Source organism: Triturus cristatus, chromosome 1_2 (genome assembly GCF_964204655.1).
Source record: "Triturus cristatus chromosome 1_2, aTriCri1.1, whole genome shotgun sequence".
NCBI classification, from domain to species: domain Eukaryota; kingdom Metazoa; phylum Chordata; class Amphibia; order Caudata; family Salamandridae; genus Triturus; species Triturus cristatus.
In genome coordinates, this window is record NC_140580.1 from 982638241 (window position 1) to 982651070 (window position 12830).

The following is a 12830-nucleotide window of genomic DNA, read 5'->3' on the forward strand; positions in this document are numbered from 1 at the left end:
CCATTCCAGAAATCCCGTCACCTAAAAATCCCTTTTCCTAATGTGTTAAGTGCATTATTAATGTAGAATGGCTCCATAATGAAATCAATGTGGCATTCAGACTCCGGTGTGGCTTATGGGACCAGCAGAACCTTTGCTGCATTCCCTGTAAACCTGAGACTGAATTAACAGGCATTCATTTTGGATCAAACCATTGTGAGCGGTCGGCATGAAAACAGAGAGATTACTCCAAATGATACTGAGAAGAATAACTTTATTAATTAAGAATTGTAACACGTTGCTCTTCAAAAATAAAATCATCAATTTTCATAGCTGAAATAAAATTCCTGGGGGACGAATTCTGTGTCTCAAGAAATCTGTTTTCCACCTCATCTTTTGAATGTCAGGGCAGAAAGCTCGAGGTAAAAGCCAAGATGGTAGAGATCAGCTCTACAAGCCCAGTAACTCTTCATCTGTTGTAAAAAAAAGAAAGTAGAACATAAATTATAAATTTATTGAAATATAAAGGATTTTTTCTAACACAGTGGGTCTGATTTGTAAGTTCTACAGTTTCTGGAAGAAAGTCTAACTCTGGAGGAGAATTTACTAGTAGGATGTAGCCCACCATGTAATTAGGGGTGGTTGAGGTTGTCAACAAGAGGCTGTTTGGAGCAGAAAATGTCTTGTGGCTGCATCATACTTTAGTTTTGCAGTTCCCGTGATCAATTTTCAGTTAGAACCAATCTCCTACAGATGAATATTTGAGAAACATTTAACCAAGAAGGAAATAAAAATGACAAATCATCATCAGGAAGTGCCCAAGATTTAACTCACATAAAGCAAAATTCCTGATCTTGCATACCATCTCTATAGAGAAGGGAATACCACAAGTGGGGTCTCCACTAGACTCACCATTTCCTCCAGAAATTGGAGGATTTTTCCTTCTACATCTACACCAAACTTTGAATCAAGCCTTAGCAGCTTTGGGTCTCCAATGGTCCCATGTGACGGAAAATACAATGCACTGTTCTACTAACACACACATTGGAGGGCGAGGCATTTAACTAATGTTGAGTTTTTAGTTGACTGATCACCTCTAAATCCTTTAATACTCCTGCTTTGAGATATCAAGACTTGGTGTTGGTTGTCATCACCAAAACTGGGTGTCTAGAGGATTGCTAAGTAGATGCGGAACCTAAAATCTCTAAATCAAGATGTCCAGGGGATTAGAAAAGAGAAACGGAGACAAGCTCACTAAGATTAAAAGGAATAAACAGTATAGAACCCACCATCTCTACGGCTGGATTTCTCAGGGTCCTGATACATGGATACTAATCTTGTCATCTCTCAAATGGCGTATATGTCTGGGGTGGTTCCTTCTAAAGAGCAAAGAAGCGTTGCACTGCCTACTGAGAGGGCAGCAGCGTAAAAACAAATAAATAAAATGGCATTGCCATGCCATTTTAATTTGTCTGCTCGCGCCGTGTACAGTGCAAGCGTGAGGGCAGGGGGCAGTGCTGATTCCTGCAATTGCAGGATAACACTGTTGCCACTGCAGTGTGAATGTCGGCTTGGCCGTCTGTCTTGCGATGGCCAGCCCGACATGAGCACTGTAGATCCAGCAATCCTAGGGCTGTGAAACATCCAGGGGATTTCTGGCACAGGCCCAAGGCCTCACAATCCGCGCTGGTTTAGCCTGCTTCAACCAATCCTGGAGCGGCTTTCATGCTGAAAACAGCATGAGAGCAGCTCCAGGATTGGTTGTATTCGGGTCCACTAGGCAGACAGGAAGTCCTTTGCTTTCCTGTTCTTCATCTCCAGGGTCCCGCCAGAGACACACTGGACAGGCAGCCTTTATGGTGAGTTTAGGGGCATTGTGTCTCACCATATTTTTATGGCACCAGCGGCCACTGTATGTGTCTTCAGCCAGAGGTATCAAAAGTATACCCAAGACTGAATGTTTCAATAAACTGGCCCGGAAATTTAGAGGGTGCTAGTTCTGAGATAAGGTGCTTCACGATGTCGATCTTCAGGAATAGAGCCTTCCATCTTATTTACTTTTGGACTGGCATTCCTAGTGTGTAACAGAGTGAAGACGATTTATGATTTATTAATAATATCGACCAGATTTGTAGCATATTCTTCAAACTGATCTGACCTTACCTTTCTAATAGGGGTTCCTGTGAATTTAACTGCATTCATTTTTGCACGTTTGGAAGGATTTCTGTGCAAAGTCCCATGTTTTGATCTCAATATTGAGAATGTTGAGGCCCAAACAAGTGACCTTGGACAGAAAAGCCAGCTGCACGTTAAGGGGCAGGGATTGTGAAAGAGACGGAGACCCAATCACTGTGCCCATGCCTGATATTGCTGCATCTATCCACCTGAACTTGACCCTTCTCATCACAAGACATCAGGCCCACAACTGTTTGGGCCAGTTGAAGGGAGCCACAGAATTGCAGTTCTACATCAGGGTATTTGATCCCTTCCCCCATTTTTATGTCTGCTAGTTAGCTCCATTGCGCTTGTTCCTGTTTTTATTTCCTGTGTTTGGTTTAGTGCTTTGCTGACATTGTTAACATTGCAAGGTTTGGGGTGCATCGTTAAGTGATGTTGTGTTGGAATTTATCTTTAAGTTTTAATGTTGTATCGTGTATCCTTTAATGCAGATGGAACATAGAATCGAAATCAAGTTACTGGTAAGATGTTGGCTATTGACTAATGTCATTATGAGCTGACCTATATCAGTTGTTCATGGAGGCGTCAAGGTCACTGTGAGCAGCGCCATACCCCAGCGTTTTTTTGGTACAATGGCCCAACTGTGGTGCAGGTTACGTACCTAGACCGGGTACTCCGCAGTACTCCTTGCACTCCTTCTCACTGTAGAACCGGTTCCCGTTGCCTTGGCAACCTCCATAATTGAAGGTGACACATTTTCCCTGGGTTGAGTCGAAGGCCCAGAGTTGCATGAGTTTCCTACAAGGTCCTGGAACCAGGGGTAATCTGCATGCAGCTGGAGAGAGAGAGAGAGAGAGAGAGAGAGAGAGAGAGAGAAAGTGAAACATTTTTAAATCAATACATTTACATTTATGAAAAATGCCCATGTAAGTGGACTTAATTAAAAGAAGTTAAGATGTTTACTGTTATATGGGTGCACTTATGGAGACCTCTGTGAAATTTGGATCTCTCTGATTCAAATTCTTTGGGGCTTTACCTTCAGCCCATCCCCATCATACTTGTCTCTTGCAAGAGAGACCCTGTGTTGACTGGAATGAGGATGTGCAAGTCCATCTCAGCTGGCACACATGGGCCTCAGGAGTCCCGAGGAGACCAAGCTCTGAAGAACCGTCTCCTGAGCACTATCTTTTGCTTCTAAATGCTAATGTGGTTTCACCGCTTACCATAATATGTGGATGAATTTGTGTGAATCATGTTTTTGTAATACCTCTTATAATAATGCAGTATTTTTGTTAGATAGTGTGATCTACAACAAAGCTATGCTTTGATAAAAACGCGGAGTCTTTTTGCGCTCTCCCCGTAACATTTAAACACCATAAACTTGCTTGTTGCCACATCTTATGTTGCCAAGGTTGCTTGGAAACTGTCCGACAGTGGCAACGAGGTAGTCAGGAAGCTCTATGAGGCTCACCTGTAGAATTCAACAAGAGATCACAGGCTGAATCTTCACACTCACCACTGGCAGTATGCATTCTTAATTATGCTTAACTTACTTACTGCATGAAGAAGGCTTAGTAATATAGTAAAGCCGCAGTAGAGCTAACAAAATAAAAATCAAAGGAAAATATGTGCTTGAATTTTAGGTCTTCTCTGTTGAGTGTCTTCAGCATATCTTCTCCGCGTGGAGGCAATTTGACAGCAGAAATGATGGTTCATCGAATATCCTCAGAGTGTCTCTTTTCTAGGAAATGTTCAACCAGTGGTGCTGTCATGATTTTGCATCTGATTCTACTGCGATGCTGGGACATTATGTTATACACATAAGGGTGCTCTATGCAATGTTTGTTAATTCCATTTTCCATTTCTTGTCAATTGCTACAAACATTTTTTTGCCTGAACCTTGTCTTTTGTAAATATTTTCTCCCCTATTAACTGTACGGTACACAGGCTTGTGTCCAACTTTGAGAACTCCTTTGTAAATTGTTGTTCAAACTATTATATTAGTAAAAACGTACGACCACTGTCCGGCTGGACAAGTCTCTGGAAAATAAGCACTGATTGGGTCCTTATTTACTCCCTTCTCTATCTTATTTATGCCTAGGGACCTTTGTTGTTTATAATCACGTTGCGTTTTGCGCCATTTCCTGTTGCGGACACTAGGCCAACCCACACAAGTGAGGTACCATTTTTCTTGGAAGGCTTTGGGGAACGTGGGGTGGGTGGAAATTTGTGGATTCACGCAGATTCCAGAACTTTCCACCACAGAAATGTGGGGGAAATTTGGGTTTTTTTGACAATTTTTTAGGTTTGCAAGGGATTCTGGGTAACAGAACCTGGTGGGAGGCAGTCAAGTCACTCCATCCTGGATTCCCCTGGGTATCTAGTTTTCAAAAATTTATATTTTTGCTAGGTTTCCCTAGGTGCCGGCAGAGCTAGGGTTAAAAAACTACAGCTAGGCACTTTGCCAAAAAAAGGTCATTTTTCACTTCGAAATTGAGGTGTGACCAAGTTGCGTTTTGCTCCGTTTCCTGTCGCAGGCACTAGGCCGACTCTCACAAGTGAGGTACCATTTTTATTGGGAGACCTGGGGGAATGCTGGATGGTAGGAAATTTGTGTAAGCCCGGTGGTGCCACACTTTCCCACACAACAATGCGTGAAAAAAATATTTTTTTTCAGCAAAAATTGAGGTTTGCAAGTGATTCTGGGTAAGGAAACGTTGGAGGATCCACGCAAGCCATACCTCCCTGGAAGCCCCCGGGGTCTAGTTTTCAGAAATGTGTAAGTTTGGTAGGTTTCCCTAGATGGCCACCGAGCACAGGGCCAAAAAGCCAGGTGACCCCCTTGGAAAACCAGGTGGTTTCCAGATAGGAAATTTTGATGTCGCCTCACTACGTTTTGGGCCCTTGCCTGACGAGGGTACTTAGGCCTCCCACACAAAATTGGCACCATTTTTATCGGGAGACCTGGGGGAATGCTGGGTGGTTGGAAATTTGTGTGAGCCCGGTGATGCCACACTTTCCCACACAAAAATGTGTGAAAAAAGTGATTTTTTTCCAGCAAAAATTGAGGTTTGCAAGGGATTCTGGGTAAGGAAACGTTAGGGAATCCACACAAGCCAAACCTCCCTGGAAGCCCCCAGGTGTCTATTTTGCAGAAATGTGTGGGTTTGGTAGGTTTCCCTCTGTGCCGGCAGAGCTAGGGTTCAAGAACTACAGCTAGCCACTTTGCCAAAAAAGGGTCATTTTTCACTGCGAAATTGAGGTGTGACCACATTGCGTTTTGCACCGTTTCCTGTTGCAGGCATTAGGCCGACTCACACAAATGAGGTACCATTTTTATCTGAAGACTTCGGGGAATGCAGGGTGGGTGGGAATTTGTGGATCCACGCAGATTCCAGAACTTTCCAACACAGAAATGTGTTTTTTTGGACAATGTTTTAGGTTTGCAAGGGATTCTGGGTAACAGAATCTGGTGGGAGGCAGTCAAGTCACCGCATCCTGGATATCTCGTTTTCAAAAATGTATAGGTTTCCCTAGGTGCCGGCAGAGCTAGGGTTCAAAAACTAAAGCGAGGCACTTTGCCAAAAAAGGCTCATTTTTCACTGCGAAATTGAGGTGTGACCACGTTGCGTTTTGCGCCGTTTCCTGTCGCGGGCACTAGGCCGACCCACACAAGTGAGGTACCATTTTTCTGAGAAGACTTTGGGGAGCGTGGGGTGGGCGGAAATTTGTGGATCCACACAGATTCCAGAACTTTCCACCACAGAAATGTGGGGAAAATGTGTTTTTTTTGACAATTCTTTAGGTTTGCAAGGGATTCTGGGTAACAGAACTTGGTGGGAGGCAGTCAAGTCACCCCATCCCGGATTCCCCTGGGTGTTTAGTTTTCAAAAATGTATACGTTTGCTAGGTTTCCCTAGGTGCCGGCAGAGCTAGTGTTCAAAAACTACAGCTAGACACTTTTAAAAAAAAAAGGGTAAATCTTCCTTCTGAAAATGTGGTGTATTCACGTTGGGTTTTGAGCCATTTCCTGTCGTGGGCACTATGCCTACCCACACAAGTGAGGTTCCATTTTTTTATCGGGAGACTTAGAGTAATTCAGATTTTAAAGCAACTGTTATTACCTATTGATTTTCGATGCATTTCTGCCTTCCAAATGAAAGACATTGTGTAAAAAATATGTCATTTTGAAAAATGACCGATAATTCTCATGCTAGTATGAGTAGTCCCAACTCCGAAAATGTGCAAATATGTACTGTTTCTAAACTCTATAATTTGTTCCCATTTCAGAAATACATAGGTGTCTTTCATACCGATTTTTCCATGTATACATTTTCCCACAATAATTGCTATATACCCAGTACATAATAAAAAGCCATTGCAAATTGCTGCTCAGTTTTTGACTATGGGTTTGTCGGGTTCTTGGTGAACCTACAAATCCTATATATCCCCACAACCAGAAAGGTCCAGCGGATGCAACTATATATTGCTTTCAAAGAGTTGTCATAATTAGAAGTTACAGGTGAAAACGTTGACTCAAAAGGCTGTTTTTTGCACCTACATTTCAATTTTCCCTATATTTAAACTGTTCGTTTCTATAAAGAAACCTTGAAGGATCTACACAAATGCCCCTTGCTGAATTCAGAATGTTGTCTACTTTTCTAAACTGTATAGCTTTTCAGGATCCATTATTGCTTTCATACCCATTTCTACCATTAACTGGAAGGAGGTTGAAAGCACAAAAAATAGCAAAAATAGGCTATGTCCCAGAAAAATGCCAAAACTGTAAAAAACGTTGGTTTTCTGACAAAAGTCTGTCATTCTCTAAAAGCTGGGAAAATTGTGATTTCAGCCCCACAAATCTTTGTTTAATACCATTTGCAGGGAAAACCCCAGACGCTTTCATTTGCAGCCCTTTTTTCCCATTTTTCCCCCCAAAACCCAAATTTAGCTGTATTTTGGCTAATTTCTGGGGCCCCTCCAGGGGAATCCACAAACCCTGGCTACCTTTACAAACCCCATGATGTTGGAAGAAAAGGACGCAAATTTGGCGTGGATACCTTATGTGGTCAAAAAGTTACATGGGCCTAAGCGCGCACTACCCCAAATAGCCAAAAAAAGGCTTAGCACGGGGGAAGGCCTAGCAGCGAAGGGGTTAATAAGTGCTTACTTTGGATTGGGAATAGGGTAACATGTCATGTTTAGTGCCTGGAAAATTGTAATTAAAAACCCTCTTAAATGGTAAAGTCAGATTGTATGTTACAATTTTGAAAATGCCACTTTTAGAAAGCAGACTCCCAGAGGAAAACTCAGTCACAGAGAAAACCAAGGAAGGATTGAATTCACATCTTCCCCCCGAATATCCGACTAAATACTGGAGTGAGAGGATTCTATCTCCCAGAAGAAATGAATGTCACGGCAGGGAAAGAGCGACTCTGGTTTTTATGAAATGGACATAAAAAACGTAAAAGGACAACACCCGAATTGTTTCAGAGTCTGCTACCTCGAAAAGGGAGATACCCATGCAATATTCCATGTAGGTTAAAGAGAAGCTGTAATCAGCAGAATAATATTCCATGTAGGTGAAAGAGAAGCTGTAATTAGCAGACTACACCGGCCCTTAAACCAAAACAGAGACTCAAAATCCTTGATGATAGCCCCATGAATAATACTGGGTCTTGAAATGCGTCGGCATTTGGGCACTTGTTGTGTCTTACAATCCTTTTGCTTTAGTAAAATTGCAAAGGGGTTGTGATTAACGTTGCAAGTTGTTGTGCAAGTGGAATCGTTATTGCGCATTTTGTCACACTTGGTGGTTTTGCATATTTGTATATTCATGTTTATTTGAATGTTTATTTGTTTGGAAATGAATAGTGTATGTTTTATACTCAGAGCTTTCTAGAACAAAAATTGAATTTTGAAATGCAAAAGAAAAGGTTAAATAAATAACCAGATCCAAGTAGATTAACACAGTGGGTCTGTTGGTGTGTCTGTTTAAAGTAAGTTGAACAGTAACACAAACTAGTAGCCAGGTTCTTTCTGTGTTTGCATTTGAATAGGGCCCCACCTGGCTACTGTCTAAGGGCCTAACCTCTTTTTATAAGAACTTTTTAAAAAGTTGCCGTTTTCCTGCTCTAACTATCTGTAGACTGCTGCCAGTTTCTGGGTCACATGATTGAGTCTAATTTGCAGTTTGACTTTGTTTATTCCTCCTAGACAGCCACACAATAGTATGGCTGGAAGGGTCATAAACTGGCAGCATGGAGGGGGGGGGCGGGGAGCTGGGCACAGCCCCACTTTCAACTCAATAGGCAATGCCCTGTCTTCCTACAAATTACTTGTCACCACTGCATTGTTCATGCAGCCAGCTTGGAGCCAAGGCAGTGGAGGCAGGAAACTTCAAGGACTGAAAATGAATTTTGTAAAACCTTCTCCTACTTCAAAGAAGGCAACAGGTATAAAAATAGGACTATTTGACCCACTTTTCAGTACACCTTTGGACCTGTGGAACACTCAGAAGGACTGCAGTGCTGCTCTGCAAGAAGGACTGCTACTCTGTTGCCCTACTGCCTGAGGGAAGGATTGGACTTTTATCTTGAACCATGACTACTAGAGTGACTCTACGGTGATGCAATTCCCATGTAAATATGCCCTACAAGATCTCCTATTTAGGGAAAACTGTTTTCAAAATAAAAGGGCTGAGAGGGAATCCAAAAAGAAAATTGAAATAGATTGTATCAGAATGTACAATGGTGATTCACATGGAAGGGCTATGCCAAAACAATGCAAGATATTTAGGTTTGGTCTCATCAAGCCACCTCACAGTAAAACTTTGCAAGGTTTCTAAGATATTGAGGATGAATATCAAAATATACATATAATTAATTTCAGCAGAGATTGGTATGGCTATTTCTGGACTGGTATAACAAATCAACTGGATTTTGCTATTAAGTGGCTTGTCAAACTTAGCACTACAGATTTTCAGTGCGGCCACTGACTAAACAAATGATTCCCATTTAAATTAATTGTATGCAACTTAATTTCATGCCGATATCCTGTAAATTTGTCTACTTTAAATTGCGTTGCACCTCCAGAGAAATTCTTCACCCATTTACAGAGTACATTCAACACAGCCGACTGCCACATCTCCACCAGTGGCTTCACCCGGAGAGTCCCTTTTTTTTTTTATAAGCGCTCATTTTGGATTTGTGTCCCTTACCTTCCGTCCTGCAGGTCTGCAGACAGTCCCTCTCCGAGAGAAAGTTGTTACCATTCCCCAGGCAGCCTCCATAGTGAAAGCTATCACAGGTCATGGATGAGGAATTGTAGAAGAATCTGAGGTTCATACCCAAGCATGGCCCAACAACCATGTCCTGCCTGCAGGCATCTGTGGGAGAGAAGGGAGACGGGGTTATACACCCACCACCGCACGAGACACATGACTGGTTGAGTTATTAACCAAACTAATTTCTACAGTAGTCTCATACACATTGAGTGGAGTCTTGTTCTATAGGCTTGTCATCCTACACCCATTCCATAAGCTTGTCCATGTGCACATCAGTAAAATCTCACTCACTTGACATCCATGGCCTCAGATATTTCCCACATCAGTACCACCTACTTTAGTGCAGAACCTCTGTCTCTTCTACTTTTGTGGCATATATTTCATACACTATCTTGGTTCATAAACTCTTTCAGTAATGCTAGTCACATGCATTTCAGTGAATTCTTGCTCATAGCACAAATTCCCACAATCCCATGCTCCAGATAATCTATGAGGCTAAAGTTAATTAATGACGTCACAAGTATTGTGGATATTCAATCCATCTCAGAATCTATTAGGAACCCTCAATTGCGCCATTTAGTCAAAGCGGCCTATTGGCACCGGATAGAATTCTCTGTTATTACAATTAGATTGTGCAGCACAGTTACATTTGAAGTGAACCCCTGCGAGGCAGTGCAGAATGGCTCACTGTTGTTTGGAAAATTGAGAGTGAGTATTTCCTGACACACACACAGATGTCACGTCACTGCTGCATTTGATCATTGATAAGCCTATATGCTTAGGATATGCAGGAAACTCATTGGAGCTGGCAGATAAACTAAGCAATGCCAAACCGAGATGACAGTGTGAACTACATTCAAGAGGAAGGTCTCCCGGAAGTGATGTCCCCCTTATTCAAGAAAAAAAGGGCAATGGTTTAAGGACTAACAGCCTCATTTCCAGATTTGTGGCTCATCATTGTGAGAGAAGGCCACCTTGGTGCCAGACACTTATCTAGTAGGAACGTTCAAGCATGCATGTCAGGTGGTACTCTGGGAATGAAAATTGTGGTGGCAGCTCCGCCATACTGGCATGACAGAACTGTTGCTACCCAAGTGATTCTTGAAGATATATTCTAAAGCAGGAATTCATCTCCAGCAATCATGCAACTAATTGTCCTGTAGTTATCTCCTGCTTGTTATCTTGTTCCTTATTTAAGTGATGTCTTATTCCATGTTCCAATTACTTTGTGTGCCTAGTTCTCGTGATAGACAAGTTCAGGGCCATTTCAATGTATTTAGGCATACTAGGTAATGTTTGCTTTGCCCATTCCCATATCTTTTTAGTATATGGCTCATTACATCGCGATGTATTACATTGCGTGCTTTTACAACGCGGTTGTTACAACGACCGCGTTGTTAGTATGCGATGCAGTTACATCGCAAGTCATTACAACGACTTGCACTAGGGAGCGCACTGGACTTAGGAATAGTATTACTTACTATACCTACTACAGTTTGTGCAACAGTAGAGAAGGTGTTGGAATTCATTTCCAATACCTCAGAGCCCCAGAGTGCAACTCTTTGTAATGATTTGCAATGTAAATGCATCACGTACTAACAACACGGTCATTGTAACGACCGTGTTGTAATAGTAGTGCGATGTAATGACAGCGTTGTAAACACTGATTCCCATCTTTTTAACCAACCCTTCGCCGCTGTTTAAGAGGGTTAAGAGTGGATTATCCGAATAGCTGACACCTTACCATATGTGGCCCACACAGGAAAATGATGGTCCAATCTGATGCAAGGTTTATGAAATTTATGGTCAACCTCGTGGCAACTTGTTGTGACATTTATTTGTGTCTGTCTTTGGGGAAAGAAGGAGTCACTCATTGTCATTCTTACTGGAGTCATTGGAGTCTCGACGGTTCCTACATCAGTTAATGGAGGCCCCACTCATTCTCTTCCTTCTTCACACCCTGTGCCTCAGACTCTAGCCACACATCAGTTGGATGCGGTAGACACTGCAAGCTGCGCTTTTAAACCACGTAATCTTTATCGTTTGCACTATATGTTTTTTAAAACTGGGAATGTGAAGAGTTGAGGGGGGAAATTTTAAAAACTGCTAAATTTACCTTGCCTCGCCCAACACCCCGGTCCGTCGCAGCAAGTGCCGATCGTACGGAGGGTGAATACTGGGACTCACTTTTCCTCACTTCCGGTAAACATCGGCTTCCGGCTGGTGAGCGGGCTAGTGCTCGGGCACAGACAGCCTACTTAATCCACGGCCGGAGCTGACGCACAGTTGGATGCAGTAGACACTGCAAGCTGCGCTTTTAAAACCACGTAATCTTTTTCGTTTGCACTATGTTTTTTAAAACTGGGAATGTGAAGAGTTGAGGGGGGAAATTTTAAAAAAACTGCTAAATATACCTTGCCTCGCCCAGCACCCCGGTCCGTCGTGGCAAGTGCCGATTGTACGGCATACTGGGACTCACACTTTTCCTCACTTCCAGTAAACATCGGCTTCCTGCTGGTGAGCGGGCTAGTGCTCAGGCACAGACAGCCTATTTAACAATATGCCTGAACGAACGCGCGCAGCGGGCGCGCCGGCAGCGCGCCAAAGGCAAGCCCGTCTGCGCCTGTACCGAGCCTAGGGCCAGGTCCCCTGGAGCAGATGATAGGAAAATTGGAAGGATAACGTTCACAAGTGAAGAGCTACAAGAGCTGGGTAAGCTAGCAGGTAACCACCATTGCCAATGTCTGGATCTAAAGGACGAGATCAAGCAATGTGAGTTTTGTAAAATGCCTAGAATAAACAAATTGGAATCACAGAACTACACCATTAAAAATAAAAGGAGGGTAGCGGTTTTTAGGACAGTATTAATAAATGCTAGATCCTTAATAAAACATAATACAGATATTGCAGAGCTGCCGGAAACACAATCTGGATGTGGCCTTTATCACAGAGACATGGGCTGATGGGACATCGGACCCAGATATTGCATTAGCACTACCGGCAGGATACACTGCCACAAGAGCTGATAGAATAGGGAAATGGGGGGGGGGGGGGGGGGCTTGCGATCCTATGTAGAGAAGAGCTGCATGTCCACAGTTCAATCGTGGGCAACTCCTCTGATTGTGAAATGCTACAATTTCAGATAACACTCTCAAAGAATTACACATTAAGAGGCCTTTTGCTATACAGACCCCCCAGGGCTAGGACCCCTCTGTTATCAATCTTAAGCCCTATCTTAGAATCAAGTTTGCTAGGATCAGACTTCACGATTCTAGGGGATTTCAACTATCATCTAGAAAAACTGACAATAACATCGCCGAACTGATCGATGCGATGTCTGGACTTTCCCTGGACCAGATTGTCAAGCAGGGTACCCATGTGTCAGGAC

General features: G+C 42.9%; 1 protein-coding gene across 1 annotated transcript in view; it reads right to left on the reverse strand.

The window, feature by feature from the left end:
- Window positions 1-236: 236 nt before the first annotated feature.
- Window positions 237-12830, reverse strand: part of LOC146868508 (protein AMBP-like) — a 60797-nt gene continuing 48203 nt past the window's right edge. The window contains exons 8-10 of the mRNA XM_085610841.1: window positions 9377-9544; window positions 2819-2992; window positions 237-452 (exon numbers count right to left, since the gene is read on the reverse strand). Coding sequence (XP_085466967.1) covers window positions 430-452; window positions 2819-2992; window positions 9377-9544 — 365 coding nt within the window. The 3' untranslated portion in view covers window positions 237-429. The remainder of the gene's footprint in view (window positions 453-2818; window positions 2993-9376; window positions 9545-12830) is intronic.